Raw genomic sequence first — 27996 nt, forward strand, 5'->3', positions numbered from 1 at the left:
TACCAAGATAAACAAAATATGGGGAGATTATGCTGCCAACTCGGGATCCCATGGAACATATTCCAATCCCCATGTTTCTCACCACAGTTGGATATAACTCAGCAGAGAAAACGTAGACAATGGCGAAGGATATGGTGATACCTGCCTTTCCAATCATCACCAAGACCGTTGTCAGAACATGAAGAGCTGTAAAAACCAATGAGAGCAACATTGAACAGGTGCAGAAAGGCATTGCAGAATTCATGTTGCAGGATGTGTCTTTTTCGGAGATATGGGACCAATTTTACTGTTAATTTAATACATTACTGTCAATCCAATTGTGACTCATTGCACAGGGAATAAAAACATATCTCTTCCTTACTTGTCTATCATCTGTTCATATGCACACAGTGCTAATTGGCATTTGTGAAGATGCCATGGGTGTTAAATCAAAGCTTTGTCTCCACTTTAATAGATAGACAAGCAAAAAAAAAACAAGGGTTCGAAACTAAGCAAATGACAACCATGTAGACAGCCTTTCACCACCCCCTTCTCCTGGAATAATGAGTTTAAAACTCTGATAATAACTCAAGCTGAGAATATGAGGTGTATATTTGACTGTTCTGGCTTCAACCCCATGAAATCTGGCTGGATTCTCATCTGTGTGGTTCTGGTCTGTCTCTCGTCCAAAGTCAGCAGAAGATGGCAATCCATTGGTGGGTGGGTGGCACAACATCTTAAGTAAGAGATCACCTCTGAGAACCAAAGGATCAGTCTCCAGTACTCAGGTAAATCGGAAGGTGCCGTAGTAGTGGACTCAAGATAAGTAGAGGCTGGCACCTAGTGCAGGGAAGACCTCATCGTTCCAGCTGCAGCATGGAGATGTTCTCCTGCTCGGTCTGGTCCTCTTAAAGAAAGCAAAACAAAATTAAAGTTAAAAGATGTGCTACTCTGGACTTTTTCTGATCTGCCTCCTCTTTCTGCTTGAATGATTGGGCAGGAATGTCACCAAGACTCCCCTGCTTTGGCCTCTGTCTAAAATAGCAATCAGGCCCCAGAGCTGGATAATTGAAGACAATCCTGCAGATTTCTAGTGAGTCACCATCCCACCTGCTGAGAAGGGTACATTAAAATCAAACAGAGAGTAATTAGATGACAGCTATATTGTCCCATTGATTTGAACTTTTCTGATTTCCAATGGGCAGACAGTATTAAACTTTGACGAGTGCATCTTGCTCCTGGCAGCTTTTAGGCCCCTAAGGATCCACAAATAGACCCGGCACAGACCACAAATTTCAAAGATTTTTCAGACATTCCGGCTTTTTACTCTCTTCATTCTTTCAGGGAAAGTGGGCACCACAGACATCATTTGCTGTTCATCCCTTATTGCCCTTGAACCAACATTACTCTAAATGACTATTTCAGAAAGGAGTCCATTACATTTCTGTGTGTCTGGAATTACATGCAAGCCGGACTACATAAGGATGGCAGATTGCCTTCCAGCTGGGTTTTTAATGAAAATCAGATTATAGCTTCATCATCATCATAACTCAAACTAGTTTTTAATTCCAGATTTTTTTTAGCTGGATTCAAAATTTCACTGCTGCTGTGGTGGGATTTGAACCCATGCTCCCAGAGCATTAACCTGAGCATCTGGATTATTACTGCAGCCTCGTAGCACCCTGTCCATCTCCCCCCTGCGCCTTGCCATAAGGAACTGGGATTTGTGGTCAGGAATGTCTGTCACTGAAATGTTGAAACTGGGATAGCACTGACACCAGATCCTGGCCTGATTATAGGAGGCCAGAACCTGCCAAGTTAACCCTGGAGGGCCAGGTACTTGGCTTCTTTCACTATGCCCCTTGTGTCATGAGTCTGGGAATTGTCCGGGATAGTCCAGCTATCAAAATGGAAAGGAAATTCTCCATTCTTTTTACCCGTTAAAATATATCAAAGGATAGATTTACAAGGATGTTACCAGGACCACAGGGTTTTGGTTATAAGGAGAGGCTGGGTAGGCTGAGACTTGTTTCCCTGAAGCATAGGAGGCTGAGGGGTGACCTTGTAGAGGTTTATAAAATCATGAGGGGTATTGATGAGGTGAACAGCAAAGGTCTTTTCCTTAAGATGGGGATTTCAATATTAGTGGACATAGGTTTAAGGTGAGACAGGAAAGATTTAAAAGGGACCAGAGGGTCAACTTTTTCACACAGAGGGCAGGGCATATATGGACCGAACTGCCAGATAAAATGGTAGGGCGAATACAATTCAAACATTTAAAAGACATTTGGACAGGTATATGGATAGGAAAGGTTTAAAGGGATATGGACATTCATAAATCAGGGACTCCCACAAATGCTGTAATAGAGAAATGTTAAAGATCGAGCAGTTTATATTTTGATACTTGTCAACATGCCCATAGTGGACTAGGGACTGACCTCTAGATTTTTCTGAACTAAAATGTCAGGAACCCAATGAGTAGTGCACTTAGGATTGTACCATGAAGAGAGCTCTTATTTCAACTTTAATTTTCTCAAATTTAAAAAATCTGACTTTTTAAAAAAGCAAATAAAAACATCCTCAGGAAAAAGAGTGAAGCAGGGAACCATCAGCCATTTAAAAAAATGAAGTGGCAGAATGCTGTAAAGCTCTTACATGGAGGAATAAATTGAATGAAGAGCAGAATCACACCACCAAGGATCAACATGGAAGCAGTTGCTAGTCGTCTCGGTGCATGGTTCACCATCCACCATGCAGCTGTGTATGCGACAATTTCACTGATTGCAGAAATAAAACAGTTGAGGTAAGGGTCACCGTGCATGTTGGGAGTTCCCAGGGTTAAAACAAAGTACCCAATGGAGGTAGTCATCCTACAATGAAATAGAAAAGACATATAAGTATTTCCTCCTTGCATAACAGATTGTCTAGAAACTGTCACCATGCCATCTCTACAGTAATGTTGTAGAGATTAAAATTTCACAGCACTTCACCCTGGAGAAGGTTCAATATTGGAAAGGGCACTAAAGGTACAGCCAAAGGGGCTAATTTGCTTTTAGAAGTTGGGTCCAGATGTTTGAAGCTGGAGAATTGTCGATCAGAATGTCAAACTGTAGGCCATGATGGTTAAAAACTGTGCCATCATTGGTGGAAGTGGACAAGGATTGTATTATAATCTTCAGGTAGCAGAGTAGATCAGCATAGAACAGAAGAGATATTTTACCTTTCTCCTGACTTTGATTTCATTGGCATGGCTTACAATATGTTAAAATAACCAGAATGAAGTGTTAAATGGGAACTTAGGGCTGAAGAAGGTTGTAAATCTAAGTTAAGTACTGCCCTAAAATAAAATTATACAAGAATCTTTACAACCTTAATACAGTTCAAAGTATTCAGCCAATTAAACAATTCTGTATTGTGGGAAATATGGGGCATAATTCATTCAGAGCAAGGTTTCACAGCCATTAATGGGAATAAAAGGTGCTGGCACCTGTATTAGGTGAGTGAAGGAATAAATCAATGGGGTTTATGTCAAGACAGCATTGTGAAACATTAATTCACCACTGGGAATTTTGTCAGCTTCCAACTTGAAAGTGACAATGATGTGAATAAAGATTTTGATGAGTAGCAGGGAGGGAATAGGTGCAGACACAGGAGTTGTTTGCTAGGTGAAGTTGGGCATGATCTGCATAACGAAAAGGAAGGTTTCCTTTGCAGTCTTTTGTAATGAATGTAAGTGTAGTTGATTTATGCAAAACATACACAAATGTCAGATTGGGACAGAAAAAATTTAATACCAGACTCAACTTTTAAGTTAAAGTTAGCTCCAGTGCTATGGAGCAAAAGATAAGTATAAACTGAAATTGATCTAAATAAATTAATCAGTAATTGAATGGCTTTTCAGATAGGTTAAGTGGATGTAAAAGGTCTGGAATAATTGAAAAGGCAATGAAATGCTGTGTTAATATTAACAGCAAATAGATTGGACAGTAACACAACAAAGTGGGTGAATTCAACTTCTGTGTGTTTTGATGTATGTATTACATTTTCATTTCATATTTTCTTCAGAGCTGGAACCATATTAGCTGAAAACCTGCACTATGATTACCAGCTATAGAGGATGTAGTCAGTCAAAATAGCTAGAATTCTCAAACTTCTAGCATGTTCTGCTCAGATGGTTTCAAATGGTTTGAAGAAGTAGAAGACACTTTCCAGAATCTTTATTCAGATAAAGCTTATGTAGTTTGTTTTAACAATAGAAAGGCTAAGGTTTCTGTGTGGGGCTTCTCAAAATCTCCAACTACATCAGACATGCCAAGGAATGGCATAATCTGCCAATCACAACATCTCTCTGGTACTTCTGCTGATGTTCTGTTGAAGACATAGCAAAAGGTTGTCAAAACTTCCTTGCAAGTTCCTGGTTGGCTGCATATGTGGCAGAGATAGTGAGAGGCAGGGAATGAATGTGGTGACTGAGGGGTGGGCCAAGTAAGAAGCCCACATTATGTTATCAGTATGAGGCCATACAATTTTAATTTACAAGCCTCATTTCAATTTGTTTGACAGATTGTGCACTTGATCACAACTGGAAAATCCAGATTTGTTATCTAGCTACTGATGGCCCATATGGCCTATTTTTGAACATCTTAAAGCAGGTTGAAGTTTATGACAAATTTTGCATTGATAATGCTGTAAGATGGCTACAAACCAGGAATTATAGTCCTGCATTCCTTCAGTCAAACTACATAATATATATGGCAAGAAAAAACAGTTCAGATTTTTGGGAAATACCACTTGTCACACCCTGCTGGTCAGATACATTTCCTTTAGACCCCACTGATTGTCTCCTAACCTACTAATCCATGTGACAGGGTCACCTCCAGTTCTGCACACTTTTTTAATGATACAGAATTACATCAAATGCTTCAGGGAGTCCATCCTGACACCCATCCATCATGTTAGTGACCTCCTCAAGAACATCCATTGAGATTAGTCAGACATGACCTATCCATCATAAATCCATGCTGACTTTCATTTGTCAGCTTATATTTGTTCAAATGGCTTTTTACTCCATTGCTGATGATAGGTGACCCATATTCATCTGCTGTGTCCTTTTGCTCCTCATCTAATGAGGATTGCTGCAAATGCTGCTGAGCCTCCTTGGAAACAGGACTCTCTGTATGGCAAATATTGTACAGCATGCAGCACAGCATGATGTTGTGGGAGGCTGTCTGTGGGACACATTGTAGACAGGCTTCAGGCTCCTACATCTCTGGTTTGGCAGCTCCTCACGTAAGCTCATCCTGCTGTACTACTCAAATATGGGGTGGGGTGGGGGTGGCGGGGTGAGGGGGAGATGGGTGGCGGAATTCTAGAATATTGACCCAGCGACAGTGAATGAATGGCAATATATTTCCAAGTCAGAATGTTGAGTGGCTTGGAGGGGAACTTGCAGGTGGTAGTGTTCCCACCTGCTGCCTTTGTCCTTCCACGTGGAAGTAGTCATGGGTTTGAAAGGTGCTGTCTGAGGATCTTTGTTAAATTTCTGCAGTGCATCTTGTAGATAATAAACACTGCTCCAGAGGTGGAGAGAGTGGATGCTTGTGGCTGTGGTGCCAATCAAGCGGCTGCTTTGTTCTGGATGGTGTCAAGCTTCTTGAGTGTTATTGGAGCTGTACCCATCCAGACAAGTGGGGAGTATTCCATCACACTCCTGACTTGTGCCTTATAGATGGTGGACAGGCTCTGGGAGTCAGGAGATGAGATACTCACCCAAGTATTCCTAGCCTCTGACCTGCACTGTTATGGAGCAAGTCCAGAAGTATTTCAGGTCAGTGGTAACCCCTAGTATGTTGGAAATATGGGAATTCAGTGATGGTGACACAACTGAATGTCAAGGGGTGGTGGTTAGATTGTCTCTTATTGGTGATGGTCATAGCTTAGCATTTGTGTGACGTGAATGTTAGCTTGCTATTTGTCAGCCCAAGCTTGGATATTGTCCATACCTTGTTGCATTTGGACATGGGTTGCTTCGGTATCTGAGGGGTTGTGAATGGTGCTGAACATTGTACAATCATTGGCAAGCATCCCCATTTCTGACCTTATGATGGAGAAAAGGTCATTGATGAAGCAGCTGGAGATGATTGGACCTAGGATTCTACCCTGAGGTACTCCTGCAGAAGATGTCTTGGAGCTGAGATGTTTGACCTCCAACAACCATCTTCCTATGTGCCAGATATGACTCCAACCAGCAGAGAGTTTGCCCCCAGTACCCATTGATTCCAGTTTTGCTATGACTTCTTGATGACACACTCGGTTGAATGTGGCCTTGATGTCAAGGTCTATCACTCACATCTCAGCTCTGGAATTCAATTCTCTTGTCCATGTTTGAACCAAGGCTTTAATAATGTCCTGTTTCAATCATTCAAGACTAGGTGGGTAAGAGTGAGAGTAGTAGTTATTTATTTTCTCAAATCCTGCTGGCTGGTATTCTGATGTTACCACATATAGTCACTAACAGCTTGTATGAAAGAGAATCCAGCCAATGCTGCAAATCACCAAAGCCATCTCCTGTTATCTGTTGGTGCCAATGGGGAGAGTGATGCACTGTTAGACCAGGCAAACCTTCTTAATACAGTTGTGCACTGCAGCGGGCGATGGTGGGCGCCGTCCTCTGGAGAGACTGGGAGGAACCGTTGACATAGAAGTTAAGAGCAGCCGGAGGATGTTCAGCATCTGATGGACTGCACTTCGGATAAGTCCAAGAAAATAACTGTTGCCCTATGTACCCTCTGTGGTGGGTATGGCCTCCAATGAGCAGCGCCCCTCACCTGCTGTCTTTGGCCCGACTTCTGCACATGCTGGTTGCTGAGGCTAGTTGGTGCTATTCCTCTTCTTCCAACTGATCGTCCATCCAAATGAACCTAGCAACAACAGCACCCATGATAAGCAGATAGACCTTACTGAGCATTATCAAGGCAATAAATGTTAGAAGCAAGCAATCTAGAAGCTGTAAATTCTCCTGGCAATCAAAATAGCACACACATACTTATGATATAATTGCCTACAGATAAGCCAGCCTTTGAGCACGGTTTCAATGGCAACAATTCCTAGTCCTGCCACATTTTACTAGTCAATTGGGCATTGAGTAAGACTTTATTTTGAATTAAAATTGTGTTGAGATGGCACCCAACTCATGAGTCTCTGGAAGACATGCTTGCCAACTGGAAACACTGTATTTAAACCAGCAGCTGGTAGGAACTCAACGATAATTAAGATATATTATACTGCCTACTTGTAAATCCTTACAGAATAGTGGGATGAAAGTTACTGCTGGAGACTAAACAGACAGATATAACATATATCATTTCATTGAAGCAAAGGGGCTTTTGTTTCCCTGTGAAACAGTTGAAAGCCCTGCATTGCCTGTAACTCATCACTCCAATGGGGCAGTAGGGTGACAAGACCATCCAACAGTATTGCTGCTCCAGCTGTAATTGGGAAGGAGTCAGAAGAACAATGTAGAATAAGAAAGTTTGAAAGATTTAGAATATAAGTGACAACAGCCATTGTGATGATGTCAGGGATCACATGGCAAGAACTTAATGCCAAGCTATGAATGGTGACAGCCAACTCTCAAATACCTTGTGTAGATAGTATTTGGCAATAAAATGGTTACCGTTTAAAATACAGAACTTCAGCAACTTTAGGTCAGACTAATTATTAAGGGGACCAGCTTTAGATCCAAATCTTACATCAGCATCCTCATCTGCCCCTCTTTCACCAGATTAAATACCCCAGCCACCAAACTTGCTAGAGGGAGGGCATTAAATTCTGCCCAACGGCATGACTGTTGGACATTTTTCATTTGTCTTAATCTTCAGAAATATTATTAAGAAAGGAAAAGGGACAGGACAAGACATGAAGAATGGCTATTTGCCTTTAGTAATATGTGTTTTAAAGAGGCAAAGCATTGGGAACATCACACACCTAATATTGACCTCACCCATTGTGCTCCCCAACATTGCCCAGTCCTCATCCCCAAAAGTATAGCCAATTATCAAAATGGTGTGATATAACTAATTCATTTTCAGTTTCAATACATTGATGATGGGGAAAATATGAAGTTGGAATGGAACTTGAATCTGAAGAGTTTCCAAGCCATTTTCACTATCCAACAAATGACGCTCCAAATATCAGCCAACCCTCACCACTAAAATCTGGCAACATTCTAGAAGTGTTCAAAGGCTTTCCTAAGGATTCTGTATAAAGCATGTATTGAGAGCATTAGAAGCTCCTACTCTTGATTTTAGGAAAATCCAATCAAAAATACAAAAGGCAGTAGTCGGATCCAAAGAGATTGTTAATTGGCATTAGATGTCACCTCTGTTCCATGAGGGGTAGATAAAAGGCTGTGGGCTGCAATGCCAACCGATGTCTCAGGGATTGAAGGATGCTGCTCCAATTTCTGTTGTCTCCATGGGTTCTGATCTTTGGTGTCTGCTTAGACTGCCTGCTCTTATTAATGAAAAATAACACCAGAACTTGGGTAGAATACACTGAAAACAGCAAGCAGAGACTCTGTGCTACTACCATAACACCACCAACTAAAGCATTTTTGGTGCAATAATTTTACAACAGCAAGCTGGCTGGCATTTTCCTAGATAGCCAATGGAAGTTTGTTCACTTCACAGACAACATGGTTGATGTGATGAGTAAATACAGAGGCTTAGTGTGTCACCATCTTCTGGACATTATATATTCACCTGATATCGAGACAGACACTAATCTCCCCACACACGTGGCTGACGATGTCCTCCAGCGCATCTCCTCCACTTCACATACCTCCACTCTCAAACACCACCCCTCCCAACACAACAAGGTCAGAACCCCCTGGTCCTCACTCTCCACCCCACCAACCTCCATATACATCGCATCATCCTCCACCACTTCCGCCACCTACAAATGGACCACAACACCAGAGACATATTTTCCTCCCCCACCAACAGCATTCCAGAGAGACCATTCCTTCCGCGACTCCCTCATCAGATCCACACACCCCTCCAGCCCACACCTCACGCCTCACACCCAGCACCATCCACTGTCACCAAATGAAGTACAAAACCTGTGCCCACACCTCCCACTCACCTCCATCCAAGGCCCAAAGGATCCTTTCACATCCATCAGAAATTTACCTGTACCTCCACCAATGTCATCTACTGTATCCATTGCACCTGATGTGGTCTCCTTTACATCAGAGAGAGACAGGATGTCAATTTGCGGATCATTTCAGAGGACATCTCTGGGAAACCCACACCAACCAAACCCACTGCCTGTGGCTGAACACTTCAACTCCCCCTTCCACTCTGTCAAGGACATGCAGGTCCAGGGCCTCCTCCATCACCAAGCCCTTACTTCCCGACACCTGGAGGAAGAACACCTCATATTCCACCTTGGGACCCTGCAACCATGGGGGATCAATGTGGATTTCACCATTTTCCTCATTTCTCCTCCCCCCATGTTATCCCAGTCTCAAACTTCCAACTTGGCTCCACTCTCTTGACTTGTCAATCGCCTTTCCTATCTATCCGTTCCACCCTCCTCTCCGACCTATCACCTTCCCCCCCATCTTCATCTACTTATCACATTCTCAGCTACCTTCCCCCCTCAACCCCTCCCATTTATCTCTCAGCCCCCCCCCCGGCTCACAAGCCTCATTCCTGATGAAGTGCTTATGCCCGAATTATCAATTCTCCTGCGCCTTGGATGCTGCCTGACATGCTGTGCTTTTCCAGCACCACACTCTCAACATTGCAATATGGAGTAAAGCCACCCTGACTTATCTCAGTGTCCAGTATGTCTCCAGCAACTCAGGAGTTGAAGGGTTATGAGTTGGGGTAGCAGTGCTGCTGCATTCCCAGCACTGGCCATCAGTCCTGATGGCACTCTTGGCACCTAAAAGCTGGTACCATGCCATCTTGGGTGGTACTGCTGCCTCACAGCACCACAGACCTTAGTTCAATTACAGCCTTGGGCAACTGTCTGTGTGGAGTTTGAACATTCTCCCCGGCTCTGGATTGATTTCCTCTGGGTGCTCCAGTTTCCTCCCACAGTCCAAAGATGTGCAGATTAGGTAGATTAGTCATGCTACATTGCCCACAGTGTCCAGGGATGTGTAGGTTATGTGTATTGGTCAGGTGTAAATATAGGATAATAGGTTAGGGGGATGGGTTACTTTTGCGGGGGTCAGTGTGGACTTGTTAGGCTGAAGGGCCTGTTTCCACACTGTAAGGTTTTTTGGTTCTCATCTGATTGGCCAACAGCTTTGGAAGATAGGACACCTTTCCACATGGAGGTGTGGGATGGCGGGGGGAGCACAAATTCAAGTAATTAGCAACTTGATCACTGTGAAACCTGATTGGGGCTTCCCACTCTTGGAGGCAGATTCACTGCTCAATTTTCAGCTGTGACGGGTCAGGGACCTCTCTAAAGCAGTCTGACCACAGAATGGTTACAATAGGCTGTTCAGCCCATCATGTCCAAGCCGGATCTCCAGGAACACAATTCACTTTTTCCCACAACCCTGCCCTTACTCATAACCTTGCAAAGGCAGATAATTATCCAATTCCCTGTTGAAAGCTGAGACTGAATCTACCTCCATTGCATTGTGAGACAGAACATTCCAGAGTGTTCGCCATGTACAGTGCAAAACAGGTTTTTTTTATGTCACCAATATTTCTGTGCCAGTCACCTTAAATGGTTCACCTCCACTAACAGGAACTGCCTCATCTTTTCCACTCTGTTCAGATCCCTCACAATATTACAAATCTCTCTCTCCTTCTCTCCTTCCCCTCTCCAAAGAGAAACTTCAGCCTCTTAATGTTATTCATATAACTGAAATTTCTCATCCCTGAAGCCATGCTTTTAAATCATGTCTGCACCCTCTTTGCTTTGTTATTGGTTTTCCTAAAGTGTAGTGCTCAGCATTAGGCACAATAATCCAGTTGAGGCCAAGTGAATGGTTTATAAAGATACACCACAACTGCCTTATTTTGGACTGTATGATTTGAATTTTTCACAAGTCCATGGAGATTCTTTGGCTTAGGCAAAACAGCATCAGAACGATAAATCCAGAATTGCCATCCCTGAACTGAATAGTCAATGTGGTCGTTGGGGTGGGGGGAGGTGGGAGTGGGGTGGGATGGAGGCAGGGATATGATTCAGGGAGTCAACTGCACTTGTCAAAGTGCATCAACCTTCAAACCGACCCAATTTTCATTGATGGCTTCTCCAAACATGACTCATGACCTTTACACCTTTGAAAGAAACTCCAAACTTACTGGAGTTTTTTAAGGAGGTGGGGTAGCCTTTTGGAGGCATCCACAGTCTACCTTTGGGAAAGATAAGGTGCCTTTTGAGAGAAGTGTGCTATTTTTTGCGATTATTAAAAGTAGACATCATTATGTATAAATGTGGGAAACACTCATAAGCAATCATTATTTCTAAGGAGCTGTCTGGCTGTAAAAGCATTTAAATGTCCTGCCCTTTAAGAAAAAAGACTCTACCATTTGAAATAGTGAGCACTTCTTTCTGTTCTATTTGTTGACATAATCCTGCATTTATTGATTGCACAACCTATCATTATAACAACCAATATCTATAAATTCACAATTTAATTGGCAGCTCCAGGTGGTTATAAAACCTCTGATGTGGGCTACGAATACAAATACTTCCTACAAAAGGGTTTGGGTTATTGAAGTAATTTAAATGTAGAGATTTATTTAATATTCAGAGAATTTTGACTATCAGAAAGTCATCAACAGACTGTTCCAAATTTATTTTATTCCTTCTCAAATTGGGTTCTGAGATCTACCCATGGTGGATAATGGGTGTGTTGGCATGGAGGATATAAGGGAAAATGATGGTGGATGGGGAACATGTCTGCCCATCAAGGCAGACCTTTCACGTAGCCGGGAGAAAGTGAGGACTGGAGGTGCTGGAGATCAGAGCCTAGAGTGTGGTGCTGGTCATTCCTAATGAAGGGCTTATGTCTGAAACATCAAATCTCCTGCTCCTCGGATGCTGCCTGACATTTCACATAGCCTACCTTCCCATCCCACTGTTCCTGTGACTGCCTTTCTGGGGATGATAGTGCTGTCTCCTATTAACATCTGCCCCATCCCTCAATGGAAATTAGACCATCTTTGTGCCGAATTGGGAGGACTCAGCTGGCAAGTTTCCCAAATCTGCTCCCAACTAATGCAGGAGCAAATTTTCAGGCCGATGCCTCTATTTTGAAATTCCAGAATCTTGTATGCTTTGCCAACTGTTTTCTTAATCTTTCCTGCCACTTTCAAAGGTTTGTGCACATCAATGCATAAGTTATTGTGTTCCTGCAGCTCCTTCAGAACTGAATTAGATTAGATTTCCTGTAGTGGTGAAACAGGCCCTTCGGCTCGTAAAGTCCACATCGATTCTCATGAAGAGTTCATCCACCCAGACCCATGCACCTAACACCTTGGGCAATTTAGCATGCCAATTCACCTAATCTTTGGACAGTGGGAGGAAACCGGAGCACCTGGAGGAAACCCACGCAGACACGGGGAGAATGTGCAAACTCCACACAGACAGTCGTCAGAGGCTGGAATCGAACCTGGGTCCCTGGTGCTGTGAGGCAGCAGTGCTAACCACTGAGCCACCATGCTGCCCCTAAAGGTATAGCCAGGCAAGGGACCAACAAAGAAAAAGCTACATATATGGAAGAATTAATAGCACTTGAACCACTGACCACTTGCAGTCAAGGGATAACTTGACATGAACAAAGCAGACAAAGCTGAGTCCAGGAAGCAAACTTAATCAGTGATTGGGAATGACAGGGAGAATTATTTCTCAAACATTAATGATTCAGTGGTGTATGTTAAGTTTAAAACAAGACAGGTGGTCACACAAAAAAGGGGGGAGGCAGGAAGAGAGTGCATCACCCTAACTGTATCAGTATGGCAGGAAAAAGGGGGAAAAGCTGATCCACCAAAGAAGATGGAGGTGAGAAAAGACAGAGGGGGCGGTGAGAAGTAACTGAGGAGGATTCTGGGAGAAGTTGGCTCACTCACCACAATTGAGATGGAGATCACGAGGGACCTGTTATCAAAAACTTGTGAAGTCTGTAGTTTCCCTCTTTTCTGGAACAGGACAGGATATGCAACATTCCAGGTTTTTAAGGCATTTAGTGAAAACAGGTGGGAATAAAAAAGGGACGAGGTATAGTAATCCTGATCAAAGATATTGTCACTGGCCTCAAGTGAGATGCAGTTCCTGAATAGAGTTTTTATGGTTGGTGGTAAGAAACAGGAAAGGAGTAGTGACGTTCTCCGATATTTAGTATACACCTCCAAATAGTGGGGAGGCAGTAGAAGAGAATATTTGTAGGAAGATTATGGAAATTTCAAGACAAATACAATTGTGATTGTTGATTTCAATTACCCTAAGATAGACTGGGAAAAAGGTAGAGTGTGAGGTATGGTGGGAGAGAAATTCCTGCAATGTGAGCAGGAGAAATTTCTGCATTTCCAGTCCTACTCTGGAGGGAGTGCTGGATGTCATTCTAGAAAATGAGGCAGGCCAAGTGGAGAACATCAGAATGGGGGAATATTTGGGAAATAGCGATCATAATATAGTAAATTTCAATGTTCAGCTGGAAAAAAAATCAGTCAATGATTGCAATCCCAGACTGGAATAGGGGTGATTTTAGGGATCTAAAAGTTGAATTCGACCAGGTTGATTAGGAATACATTGTCATGGATAAAACAGTGGATGAAAACTGGTAAAATTTAAAAAAAGAGATGAATAGATTGCAAATTAGCTATATAACATACAAACTAGATACATAACTACAAGAAATAAATAAGGGATATCTAAAGCTATAGACCCCTGGATAACTAAGGATATTGATGAGAAAATAAGGAACAAAAAGAAGGTACATAATGCATACCAGAATAATAATAGCAATAGAAATCATCTCTAATGCAGGACAGAGGCTAAGGATGGAATAAGGAAGGCTGAGAGAAAGCATGAGGAAAAGATGGTAGACTGCACTAATGCAAACAGTAAAATGTTCTTCAAATATATTAATAGTAAAAGATCAGTGCAGGTTAGAGTGGGGTCCAATAGGAACAAGCAGGGAAAGCTGCTCACTGAAGCAAAAGGTATGGCAGAGATACAAAATGAATACTTTGCTTCTGTGTTTTCCAAATTAGAAAATGGTGACAATAGCCTAGTTGAAATGTGGGTGTTGAACAACTGAGGAGTATAGTAATAGATCAGGAAGATGTACTAAAAAGGCGGGGAGCACACCAGGTAGTGAATTCGGCAGGCCAAGATGGGACACATCCCAAATTGCAGAGAAAGGTAAGGGAGCAAATTGCAGAGTCATTGTCAGAAATCTCCCAGACCTTCCTGAACACTGGATTAGTCCGAGGGGCCTGGAGGATTGTAAATGTGACACTGCTGTTTAAGAAAGGGGCAAAGGATAACTCAGAAAACTACAGACCTGTCAGCTTAATGTCAGCTGGGAAAACAGATGGAGGCCAGAATGTGGACTAAAGTAAATATACACTTGGAGAAAAATAAGTTAATAAGTCAGTCAGCATGGCTTTGTCAAGGGTAGGCCATGTCTGATAAATTTGATTGGTTCTTTGATGAGGTGACACAGGCAATGGATTATGGTAGTGCTGTGGATGTCAAATATTTGGACTTTGAGAAAGCATTTGATACAATAGACAATAGACGCAGGAGTAGGCCATTCTGCCCTTCGAGCCTGCACCACCATTCATTATGATCATGGCTGATCATCCTTAATCAGTATCCTGTTCCTGCCTTATCTCCATCACCCTTGATTCCACAATCCTTGAGAGCTCTATCCAACTCATTCTTAAATGAATCCAGAGACTGGGCCTCCACTGCCCTCTGGGGAAGAGCATTCCACACAGCCACCACTCTCTGGGTGAAGAAGTTTCTCCTCATCTCTGTCCTAAATGGTCTATCCTGTATTTTTAAGGTGTGTCGTCTGGTTCGGGACTCACCCATCAATGGAAACAAGTTTCCTGCTTCCAGAGTGTCCAATCCTTTAATAATCTTATATGTCTCAATCAGATTCCCTCTCAGTCTTCTAAACTCAAGGGTATACAAGCCCAGTCGCTCCAGTCTTTCAGTGTAAGGTAATCCCGCCATTCCAGGAATTGACCTCGTGAACCTACGCTGCACTCCCTCAATAGCTAGAATGTCTTTTCTCAAATTTGGAGACCAGAACTGCACACAATACTCCAGGTGTGGTCTCACCAGGGCCCTGTACAGCTGCAGAAGAACCTCTTTGCTTCTATACTCAATCCCTCTTGTATGAAGGCCAGCATGCTATTAGCCTTCTTCACTACCTGCTGTACCTGCATGCTTACCATCATTGACTGGTGTAAAAGAACACCCAGATCTCTCTGTACTGCCCCTTTACCTAAATTGATTCCATTTGGGTAGCAATCTGCCTTCCTGTTCTTGCCACCAAAGTGGATAACCATACATTTTTCCACATTAAACTGCATCTGCCATGCATCTGACCACTCACCTAACTTGTCCAGGTCACCCTGTAATCTCCTAACATCCTCATCACATTTCACCCTGCCACCCAGCTTAGTATCATCAGCAAATTTGCTAATGTTATTGCTAATACCATCTTCTATATCATTAACATATATTGTAAAAAGCTGCGGTCCCAGTACTGATCCCTACAGTACCCCACTGGTCACTGCCTGCCATTCCGAAATGGAGCCGTTTGTCACTACTCTTTGTTTCTTATCAGCCAATCAACTTTCAATCCAAGTTAGTACTTTTCCCTGAATACCATGCGCCCTAATGTTGCTCACTAACCTCGTAGGTGGGACTTTATCAAAAGCTGTCTGAAAGTCCAGGTACACTACATCTACTGGATCTCCCTCGTCCATCTTCACAGTTACATCCTCAAAAAATTCCAGAAGATTAGTCAAACATGATTTCCCCTTCACAAATCCATGCTGCCTCTTACCTATCCTGTTACTACTATCCAGATGTGTTGTAATTTCATCCTTTATAATAGACTCCAGCATCTTTCCCACCACTGAGGTCAGACTAACTGGTCTATAATTTCCTGCTTTCTCTCTCCCACCTTTCTTAAAAAGTGGTACAACATTAGCCACCCTCCAATCCGCAGGAACTGATCCCGAATCTATCGAACTCTGGAAAATAATCACCAACGATTTCTCGAGCCACCTCCTTCAGTACCCTGGGATGTAGACCATCAGGCCCCGGGGACCTATGAACCTTCAGACCTAACAGTCTCTCCAACACCAATTCCTGGCAAATATAAATTCCCTTAAGTTCAGGTCCTTCAGCCACTGTTACCTCAGGGAGATTGCTTGTGTCTTCCCCAGTGAACACAGATCTGAAGTACCAATTCAATTCTTCTGCCATTTCTTTGTTCCCCGTAATATATTCCCCTGTTTCTGTCTTCAAGGGCCCAATTTTAGTCCTAACCATTTTTTTGCCTTTCACATACCTAAAAAAACTTTTACTATCTTCCTTTATATTATTGGCCAGTTTACCTCGCACCTCATTTTTCTCTGCGTATTTCCTTCTTAGTAATCCTCTGTTTTTCTTTAAAAGCTTTCCAGTCCTCCGTTTTCCCACTTATCTTTGCTATGTTATACTTTTTCTCTTCTAACTTTATCTGTTTCTTAACTTCCCTTGTCAGCCACGGCCACCTATGCCTCCTCCTAGGATCTTTCTTCCTTTTTGGAATGAACTGATCCTGCAACTTCTGCATTATACACAGAAATATCCGCCATTGTTCCTCCACTGTCATCCCTGATAAGGTATTGCACCATTGAACTTTGGCCAGCTCCTCCCTCATAGCTCCATAGTTCCCTTTATTCAACAGAAATATTGTCACTTCCGATTGTACCCTCTCCCTCTCAAATTGCAGATTGAAGCTTATTGTATTATGGTCACTACTTCCCAATGGCTCCTTCACTTCGAGGTCCCTGACCAATTCTGGTTCGTTACACAACACCAGATCCAGAATTGCCTTCTCCCTGGTCGGCTCCAGCACCAGCTGTTCTAAGAATCCATCTCTGAGGCACTCTACAAAGTCTCTTTCTTGAGGTCCAATACCATCCTGATTCTCCCAGTCTACCTGCATGTTGAAATCCCCCATAACAACTGTAGTAACATCTTTGCGACAGGCCAATTTCAGCTCCTGATTCAACTTACATCCGACATCCAGACAACTGTTTGGGGGCCTGTAAATAACTCCCAAGAGGGTCTTTTTACCCTTGGTATTTCTCAGCTCTATCCACACTGACTCTACATCCCCTGATTCTAGGTCCCCCCGCGCAAGGGACTGAATATCATCCCTTACCAAAATGGCCACCCCACCCCCTCTGCCCGTCAGTCTGTCATAGAACATAGAACATAGAAAATAGAACAATACAGCACAGAACAGGCCCTTCGGCCCACGATGTTGTGCCGAACTTCTAACCTAGATTAAGTACCCATCCATGTACCTATCCAAATGCCGCTTAAAGGTCGCCAATGATTCCGACTCTACCACTCCCACGGGCAGCGCATTCCATGCCCCCACCACTGTCTGGGTAAAGAACCCACCCCTGACATCTCCCCTATACCTTCCACCCTTCACCTTAAATTTATGTCCCCTTGTAACACTCTGTTGTACCCGGGGAAAAAGTTTCTGACTGTCTACTCTATCTATTCCTCTGATCATCTTATAATAGCACGTGTAGCCTTACAATAGCACGTGTAGCCTTGAATATTCATTTCCCAGGCCCTGTCCACTTGGAGCCACGTCTCAGTTATCCCCACAATATCGTGTCTGCCAGTTTCCAAAAGAGCCTCAAGCTCATCCATCTTATTTCTAATGCTTCGTGCATTCATGTATAGTATTTTTAATTTATTACTGTCCTCACCCTTCCCATCAACTCCTATTTCTCTCAACCTTACAGCATGATCCCTTCCTGAGTTTTCTGCCTCATTGATACAGTTGTCTTTTTTGACTTCTCTTGTTCTAACTTTCCCTTCAATTTCCTTCATAAACATCCAGTTTGTCCCCTTCCCTCCCCCCGCTACTTAGTTTAAAGGTAGCTGTGTTGCAGTAGCAAACCTGCCTGCCAGAATGCTGGTCCCTAACCTATTAAGGTGCAAACCGTCTCTCTTGTAGAATTTATGCTTACCACAAAACATACCCCAGCGATCCAGAGTTTAAATCCTTGCTTCCTGCACCAGTTCCCTAGCCACACGTTCAAGTCCATTATCTCCCTGTTTCTGGCCTCACCAGCCCGAGGAACTGGAAGCAAACCGGAGATAACCACCTTGGATGTCCTGCTTTTCAGCCTTCTTCATAGTTCTCCGAAGTCCCCGCTGTAGTATGTTCCTCCTCTTCTTCCCGACATCATTTGTGCTGACATGTACCACCACCTCTGGCTCTTCACCTTCGTCCTTGAGGATTTTCTGCACTCTGTCTGTGATGTCTTTAACCCTGGCACCAGGAAGGCAACGCACCATCCTTAAGTCCTGTCTGCTGCTGCAAAAAACCCAGTCAGTTCCTCTCACTATGGAGTCCCCTATTACCACGGCTCTGTGCAATGTCCGACTCTTCCGCTCTGTCTCCACGCCAACTTTTGATTGACAGACCTGGCCGCCTCGCGGACTGGCAGTGTCATCTGTCTCTATTGTTTCCAAAAGATTCAACTTGTTCCTGACTAGTACTTCCCCCGGGGTCTCTTGCACCTGTCTCCTCTCTGCCTTCCTCATCGTCTGCTCTCTTCTGCTCTCTTCTGGTACAATTGGTATAATAACCTCGCTGAAGGTCTTGTCCAGAAAGATCTCGTTCTCTCAGATGAGCCCAAGGTCCTCGAGTTCTTTCATCAGTGCTGCAATATGCTCGGTCAGTAGCTGAACGTGCACACACTTTCCACACTTATACGAGCCAGACACACCAGAGTCGTTGACCTCCCACATCAAGCACGTAGCACACTGAACCAGTTTGGCAGTCATGGCTTCACCCTCTTCAACTGTGGCGTAATCACTTCACTCAGCCTCCTTGTCAAAGACTCCTGAGCTAAAGCCTCACTCTTCAATCCACAGGAACTTCCTTGGACCCTCTTTTTGGGGCAAGTCTAAGGACTTTTAATTTAGGTTAGAGGAGGCCCTACTTTGTAGGACTTGGGGTCTAGAACACACCCACTCTAATAACAATCACTTACCTTCCCGACCAGCTTTGCGCTCTGCCTTCACTTCCGCCCAACTCCTGCCGCTCTCTGATGCGAAAAGGTACCTCGTTGGCGTCGAGGTAAGTTCTTAAATAACAATCACTTACCTTCAGTAAGTGATATAGTGCCACATGGCAGAATAGTTAGTAAATTAGAAATGTTTGTGATTGATGGGTCTTTGGCAGTATGGATTAGAAGGAAAATTGAGGCTATGTATTAATGGGTGTTTCTCAGAGTGGACGCGATTTGCTTTTTCTGATTTATATAAATGATTTGGTGTTGAGTGTTGAAGGCAAAATCTCTAAATTTGCAGATGATGCAAATGGAGAGTGGTGGATTGTGAGGCTGACTCCAGAGGGACATTTACGAGTTGGCGAAATGGGCAAACACCCGGCAGATTAATATAGAGAAATGTGAAGGCATACATTTTGGTGGAAGAAACAGGGAGACAATACAGGCTTAATGATACAACTTTGAAGGCAGTACAGGAACGGAGGGATCATACAGTTGAAATGCATAATTCTCTGAAGGTGGCCAGGCAAGTTGAAATAGTTATTAAGAAGGTTTATAGGATCCTTGAATTTATAAATAGAGGCATAGAATATAAAAGCAAGGAAGTGATGCTACATCTCTACAAATTATTGAGCAGAACACACTTAGAGTATTTAAAGAAGGATGTTAACCCCTGGACAGAGTGCAAAGGAGGTTTACTAGAATGATGCCAGGAATGAGGTAGCTGAGATTTATGGAAATATTAGGGAAATTGGGCTTATTCTGTTTCGAGCAGAGACGGTGAAGAGGTAACCTTTTGGTGTTCACAATTAGAGCAACTTTGACAGCGTAAAGAAGGATATTCTGTTTCCACTAATTAATTTTAAGATTGTTAGCAAGAGAACTCGGAATAAGATGAGGAGAAACTTCTTTACTCATAGAGTTGTTAGGATTTGGAATGTGTTGCCTGAGAGAGTGGTGGAAGCGGATTCCATTGGAGGTTTCAAAGGAGCGCTGGATATATATTCCAATGTGCTGAATTTAGAGGGCGACAGAGATAGGGCTGAGAACAGCTGCTCTTTCGAGAGCTGGTACAGCCATGGTGTGTTGAATGGCCTTTTTCTGGAAAATTCTATGATTCTGTGAAAGAGGCCAAATGCCATTTTCACGAAAAGAAGGGTCACTTCCAATCTTTCTGTCGCAGAAAGAAACTTGTATAGATTAAGCCAAATGTAAAGTCCTCAAAAGATGTCAAGATCCAAGAAATAAAGGATGTTTTGGAGCTGCCTTCCCTTGGTGAGATCTAAGAAACAATAAGATGCTACTGGAGTCAATGTAAAAGTTTAAATACATATGTAGCTGAAATAACTAGTGAAAAGAAAGATAGAAAGCTTCAGTGAAGAAAACAGTCTTATTGTTTACAAAGAGGTCTTTAAAGAAGTTTATAGTATACAGACTAGAGATAATGTGTTCGTCAAGAGTTTCAGATGACAACCTGAATGTTGGACTGAAGTAATCTGTCAATTTTTCTGCTAAGCATATTCAGAAAGATATCATGGAGGACTCAAATTCCCAATCTGAGCTGAGAAAAGTTCAGGTAGGCTAGTAAGATACAGTGCACGTTCCTCAACAATTCTACAGTGGAGTCGAACATAGAATTCTGCTTGAAAAAAACTAAGCCCATAGTAGCTCCCTATAAGTACAAGTACAGATAACAAAGAATCTTTTTTTTTTAAAGATTAAGAACAAAGTTTACTTCAATTCCTGAGCAGAGAACTGTTTAAAAAAACAGATCTTTGCAGAGTGCAGACACAATGACATCAACTCTAGCAGCACAATTAGGAGTCCTCATTGATGATATATTGATGTGACTCATTTGATGATGTGACCAGCCAGCCAAAAATTATTAAAATAGGAAATGACAATTTAAATGAGGAGAGAGAACATAAAAAGAAACAACTTTAAAGTGACAAATTTTTACAGGGGGAGACTTAAAATGATGACTTGCTGTATCCCTCAATGAAAAGTTAAAGTTGTTGTACTACTTGTACTAGTCATCCTCAGGAATCTAGAGAGCCATGGCTATCAGCTTCCATTCCATTAAATCCATGGGCATGTCTTGGAATGGCCCTCATCAAATATGAAAATAAAATATTCTTGATAGCAGTACACTACTAGTGAAGATGGATAAAACTCAATAAGTGTGGGGCCCTGTAAATGATCACTTTATTGAAAGAGATTTTTCACAACACTTGGAATTCCTGACTTTGCAATCTCAGATAATGGATCTTAGTTTGCCAATGAGTGCTTCATAAAGTTCATAGCTTTATGTCCATATATCCATAGTATCAGCAAACCGAGACACCATCTTGCCAATGGTAAAGCTGAAAGCAGAGTGCATGCACTGAAAGCATTGCTGAAGTACAATGACATCCAACTTGCACTTCTGAGCTACAATAAAACTCCATTCAAAAATTGTCTACCTCTTCCACTTACAGAATTTAGATAAGCACTTGAACAAAGTGAGAAAGGGGGCGAATACCATTCCAGTCATGTGTAGAACTATAGCAAACATCACAGAGCCCACAACCAACCAGACCTCTAACCAGGTGAGCCAGTTTGGATTTGAGATCAAGCTCATTTGGGACAGTAGTTGAACAAGCACCACTTCCCAAGTCCTACTGCATTCAAATAAAAATCAAATGACAGAACAGATAGGCACTAGCTTCTGCATTGAACTGATGTTTATACAGCTGAAGCAATCATCAACACAAACAGACGAGAGATAATGCATTCATCAAGATTTTCAAATACAACCTGAATGCTGGACTGAAGTAATCTGTCAATTCTTCTGCTCAGCACATTCAGAAAGATGTCATGGAGGACTCAAATTCCCAATTTGAGCTGAGAACAAGTTCAGGTAGGCTAGTGAAACTTTGACAGTGTTTGTCTTGTCAAAAAGAAAACAAAGAGAGAGATTTGTGGGACATGTATTGTAATGGGCAGGAACAATGACTTGGGGAGAGATGTTGTAGAAGGACTGCATAGTATAGGTCTGGTATCCTGACTATGAGGAATGATAATATACACAATTTTTAACATGACAGCAAATGATCTAATGTCACATGACGTTTGTTTCTCTTGCAGCCTCATGACAAAATGAAGCCACAGTAAGATATTCTTTAAATAAAGCAAAAAGGTGTCCATACCTCAGCAGGCACCATAACTATCCTTTAGCAACCCAACAAGACTAGGAATTTTAGACAGTGGACCTAAACTGTTCCTGAAGAATCACAATGGAAAACCACGTCCCTGTCTATAAGACATCCATCCACTACCATCATTTGCTTCTTTTTATTGATCCAATCTATTTCCCCTTTCAGACCATGCGCTGCCATCTTATGCATGATGCATGAGCATGACATTTCACAAAATGCCTTTTGAAAGTCCATATATACACATATATCACATGATATGGTTCAATCTTTTCAATTCCCTCAATCCCAAAGAGCCCAACCAAATTATTCAGATATGATTTGCCTTGGAGTACAGAAATATCTGGTAAATATATTTCTCCGATACACTGTCAATGACATGGTCAGAGGCTAGCTACACAATTTTGAGGCATTTTTTGAAACATGCCAGTTTCGTTGGCACTTTTGGAAATCCACTTGCAAAACATCTCTTCATTTGTTTGAAATTCTTCATCCCGACAACATGATGCAATGTCCCTTATTTTCAGGAGTTGTGCTATGGCCCTCCTAGATGTTCCATCATTTTGTGTAACTATTATCTCTTCAAAATGTATCACAAACTTGGAAGAATGTAGAACCAAATCTGTAAAGAACATTTTCATTCATTGACTTTCCAAGACACCATATAACATCAGTAATTGCCACTAAAAATATCTAAAAAATTGCAAAAATATAAATTCTTTACAAAAAAACTTACAAATACAAACGTGTACACTTACCAGAATCAGAAGCAGTTAGAATATGTTGTTTTCATCATCTAGAATTCCAAATATCTCAACAATCATTGAATTTTCTGACCAAGTAAGTATACGTTTCGGATAGCAAGTTAATTTACAGTTTATAGAAATACTACAGAGGTGATGATTAAGGCTAGGATCTTGTTGAGATGACACAAATTTTGTCAGTCAGCTGCTGAGCAGGCAAGAGACACGCTTTGCCACTTTCAGGGAAGGCATGCTGAACAACAGGCCAATCACTCAATGACAAATCCACTGGTGAAGTGCAAACTCCTGGAGGGAAGGGAGATAGGTTGGATTTCCCACTCAGCAAGAGCTGCCAGCTCAGGAAAGGCTGGTGTTCAGAGGTGACACAGAAGAGGCCTGGAAGCTGCTAGATGAGCACCCTCAGAGCTCCAGGCTTACTGAGGATATAGGACTTAGGTGGAGGTGAACATTTCTCATGGAGGGAGAGTGGCAGTTGGGTCAGAAATATGGGAGCAGCTGGACCCGTCTGGAACACTGCATGATAACAGACTCACCTGCTGTTGGTTAATCCTAGCGGCAACAGGCTGGGACACTTCCGTTGACTATTTCTGGGCCTCAATTAACGTTGGGGCAGGAAGGTTGACCAGGGGCCTTCCCACCCAGGATGTAATTCCATTGGAGGTGAATTGCAGTGCTGTTTGATACACTCATGAAATGCCTATTGTGCCTCCAAACTAGCCACTTCCAGAAGCAGAATGTCCTGCCCTGTGATGTTTCTTTATATTGTCTGCTATCATGCATCAAGCCAACACCATGTAAAAGTATATTTTGTGACTGCAAGCTTCTGCATTTTAAATTAGCGCAGTGCTGCACTGGCTAGATAGGTGCATTCCAATTACTTCCATTCAACCAGTCTTCCTCCATATTCCTGCATTGTTTTTCTCCTTTAAGTATTTGTTCAATTCCCTTTTTTGAAGTCCACTGTTGCCTGGGTATTTGAATATCAGGCAGTTCATTCCATGTGTTAACTACTTGTTTATGTTTTCACTCTTGCCCGCTTCTTATAGCTTTGCTTTTGCAGGTGTTGTCATTTTGCTTCCTCTTTGTAATTGTTTTAATTCAATGCATTGCTTCACTAAGTTAATACAAAGAAATGACAAACTGGGTCCCTTTGCATCTTTCCTAGATTGTGTTTTAGTTTGCTTTATGCAATACACAGCCAGGAAATCAAGGAAACTAGTTCACCAACTTGGCCAAACTCAATCATTTCAGCAGGCGTTCAGTTAAGTGGATTAACCTACCACGAAACTTGACTTGTAACATTACTAACTCCCCAACATGTGTTGTTAACATACCTTGACATGTGAAATCCCAAATATGAGTCCACATATATTTTGTGAAACATCATGACCATACATATAACAAACCGACACAGTTTTGAGTGTTAAGTATTTTGGTGAGAGCTCTTTGCTGATAGAGTCTCTACTCACCACACAAGGAAAGATAGAATTGTGATATTCCGTATATTTGCAGTTCTAACCAAATCCAAGAAATTATGTGGATGATTTTCCCTAGCTGAGGGATTCAGAAGCTACAAGAAAGCATAAAAAACAAATGAATTTTCAATGCTTGCACAGTATACATGCTCCAGTTACATGGATTGGAAGCATCGCATTTTAAGTAAAACATTCCCTTTATCACAAAAAGTGTTGAAGGTATTTTATTGATCTCTGTTGACAGTATTCTGGCCTTTGTCCATCAAGCTTTGTAAAGATAAGTAGCAATAATAGGGTATAAAACTATTCTTCAATCAACTGAGAACACAGCACAGAATAATCACAATATAAAAGGAGGCCATTCAGCCTGTCATGTTTGTGCCAGCTCACTGCAAGTGTACCTCACCCATTCCCCCAACATCTCACTGTAGTTCTGTAAATGTTTCCTTTGTGAGATCTCTTTTGAAAGCTAGGAGCAATCTGCCTCCAGCACACTGTCATGACAGGCATTCCAAGTTATAGTTTTTATAAGCCTCTTGTTAGACCTCAGCTGGAGTACAGTTGTGGGCCCTACATTATGAGAAAGGTGTGAATACATTAGAGAGAGTACAGCCAGCAATTTACAGGAATGGTTCCAGGAATGAGAAACTTCAATTATGAAAGTAGATTGAAAACGTTGGGACGGTTCTCATTGTAAAGAAGAAAGCTGAAAAGAGATTTGATGGAGATTTTGAAAATCAGCAGTGGGCTGGATAGAATAGATAGGGAGAAGTTGGTTCTGCTCATAAAAGAAAGAAAGTGTATTGATTTAAAGTGATGTGCAAACGAAGCATGGGTAATGTGAGAAGACAGACACTGACTCCAATTGCTGTGTGTGGAACATCTGCAGGTTTAGAGGCAACATTGTTTGTGGGTCGTTTGATTGTGCTGTTGGGGATGGTTTAAACTAACTTTGCAGTGTTTAGGACCAAGGAAGTAACATTGAACAGGATGAAAAAAAGGCTGAGCAAAGAACTTGGAAACAGAACACCTGTGTAAGAAATAATAATGTATTATGTGGGCTCATTGTAAGAAAGAATATAGTAAGGTCTGATTTAGTTTTACTGTGCATGTACGTGAACAATTGGAGGGTGGCAAAAATTGTTTGTAAACTGTAGCCACAAGTAACAAGTGGAAATATGATGTTATGGTGACAATGGATTTTTAAAAAATGGATAAGGTATGTTCAGGAAAGCTACAGAGGAAAAGAGACGATGAATGAAAGTGATGGCAGTATTGAGAACATTACAGTGGAAACAGAATGTCCTAGAGGAGTGAAGGAAGGAATTTATTTGGTTAGGACTACAAAACAGTGAGGCTGATTGAATACTAAAGGGGAGACTTATTTTTGAAAGCAAAGGACATAACTGAGATATGAAATAAGCACTTTGCAACTGGGTTCACCAAGAAGATGCTGTCAAAGTCATTATGACAATGGAAGCAACTGAAATACTGGTGAGACTATAAATTTATAGTCTATTAAGAGAAATACAGAAAGCCTGATTGTAATTGATGTACCTGAGGATACTGAGCGAAGGAAAGGTGGAAATTGCAGAAGCAATGGGCAAAATCTTCCAAACATCCTTAAATACACTGGTGGTGCCAGAGGATGGGAGAATTACAAACAGTATGCTCTTGTTTTTAAAAAAAATTCCAAGGATGAGTGCCGCAACAGAAAGACAGTCAGTTCAACCTCAGCACTGGAAAAACTTTTAGAAATGCTAACTTGGCACTAAATTAACTGTCACTTGAACAAATGCAATTTAGAGAAATTCAGCATGGACTTGTTCAAACAATTTGTACTGCATTAATTTGTTTGACTTTTCAATGAAGTAATGTAGAGTGTTCATGAAATGCACTTGATGTATTCGACGTGGACTTCAAAGGTGTTTGATAACGCACCACATAATAGGCTTCCCAATAACATTGAATTTATAGAATAAAAGCATTTACCATGGTTACATAAAAAGAAAAGGTGCTGGAGAAACTCCATTGGTCTGGCAGCATCTTTGGACAGACCAACAGAATAATATTTTGTGAAATAAAATATGACTATTTTTGTGGAACTGGAGGGGAGTGGAGAAACTCATGTAGCAGAGAAAGGGGGAGGTGGAGCATGTAGAGCATATAATGAACATGCTCAGAACAAAAGGCAAAGTGGTTCTAATGGAAATAAAGAAGTAATATAAACAAAGAATAGATGCTAATGGTAGGTGCTAAAAGCAGAATACAGGTCAGCTGTATTGAAAGCAAATCTATCCAAACAAGACACAAGGTTTCAATCAAAAGGGAGGCACGGTGGCTCAGTAGTTAAGGGTGGCACCGTGGCTCAGTGGTTAGCACTGCTGCCTCACAGCACCAGGGTCCCAGGTTCGATTCCAGTCTTGGGCGACTGTCTGTGTGGAGTTTGCACATTTTCCCCATGTCTGCGTGGGTTTACTCCAGGTAATCTCCCACATTCCAAAAATGTGCAGATTAGGTCAATTGGCCATGCTAAATTGTCCATTGTGTTAGGTGCATTAGCCAGACGGGGGTGGGTTACTCTTTGGAGGGTCGCTGTGGACTTGTTGGGCTGAAGAGCCTGTTTTCACACTAGGGAATCTAATCCAATCATAAAATGGAGGACAGTGCTCATAGTCTGAAGTTATGGTTCTCAGTATTGAGTTCTCTGTGGAAAACTATGTGCTATCTTCCAGCTTTCATTAAGTTTCACTGGAGCATTGCAGTAGAGGATAGAAATGTTATATTCTGAGCAGTACATTGAAATGGCAAGGAACTGGAAGGTTGAGTCATTTTTGTGAACTGAGTGGAAATATTCTGCAAAGTGGTCACCTAGTCTGCGTTTGGTCTGGCCAATATAGAGAAGGCCATACTGTGAACTGTGAATACAGTAGATAAATGTGAAAAAAAGTGTAAACAAATCACTGATTCACAGGGAAGGCATGTTTGGGCTCTTAAGGAGGAGGTAAAAGTGCAAATGCTGTGTAATTGCATGTATACATTATTGACTGAGGGATAGGAAACATTAGTAGTGAATGGTTATGATTCAGATTGGGAGAAGGTGTCCAGTGGTCAGTTCTAGGACCATAGAAGTTCTTAAAACACTTGAATGACCTAGATTTAAGCATATAGTATGTAGCATTAAGTATGTAAGTTAGCTCACTGAGCTGGAAGGTTTGTTTTCAGACGTTTCATCACCATACTAGGTAAGACCATCAGTCAGATTCTCCCT

The 27996-nt window shown here is 42.0% G+C and overlaps 1 protein-coding gene across 4 annotated transcripts in view; it reads right to left on the reverse strand.

Moving 5' to 3' along the window:
- The window catches only part of LOC122557630 (organic cation/carnitine transporter 2-like), a 178126-nt gene that overhangs the window by 55534 nt on the left and 94596 nt on the right, over positions 1-27996 (reverse strand). For all 4 annotated transcript variants that reach the window (XR_015750936.1, XM_043705422.2, XM_043705427.2 and 1 more), the window contains exons 6-8: positions 24720-24820; positions 2635-2849; positions 4-186 (exon numbers count right to left, since the gene is read on the reverse strand). Coding sequence is in view for 3 of the 4 variants with exons in the window: in XM_043705422.2 (XP_043561357.1) it covers positions 4-186; positions 2635-2849; positions 24720-24820 (499 nt within the window). In the remaining variant the exon portion in view is untranslated. The remainder of the gene's footprint in view (positions 1-3; positions 187-2634; positions 2850-24719; positions 24821-27996) is intronic.

This window comes from Chiloscyllium plagiosum, unplaced genomic scaffold, assembly GCF_037043375.1.
Source record: "Chiloscyllium plagiosum isolate Xiang-an unplaced genomic scaffold, Cpla_swu_hap1 HiC_scaffold_2, whole genome shotgun sequence".
Classification (NCBI taxonomy): domain Eukaryota; kingdom Metazoa; phylum Chordata; class Chondrichthyes; order Orectolobiformes; family Hemiscylliidae; genus Chiloscyllium; species Chiloscyllium plagiosum.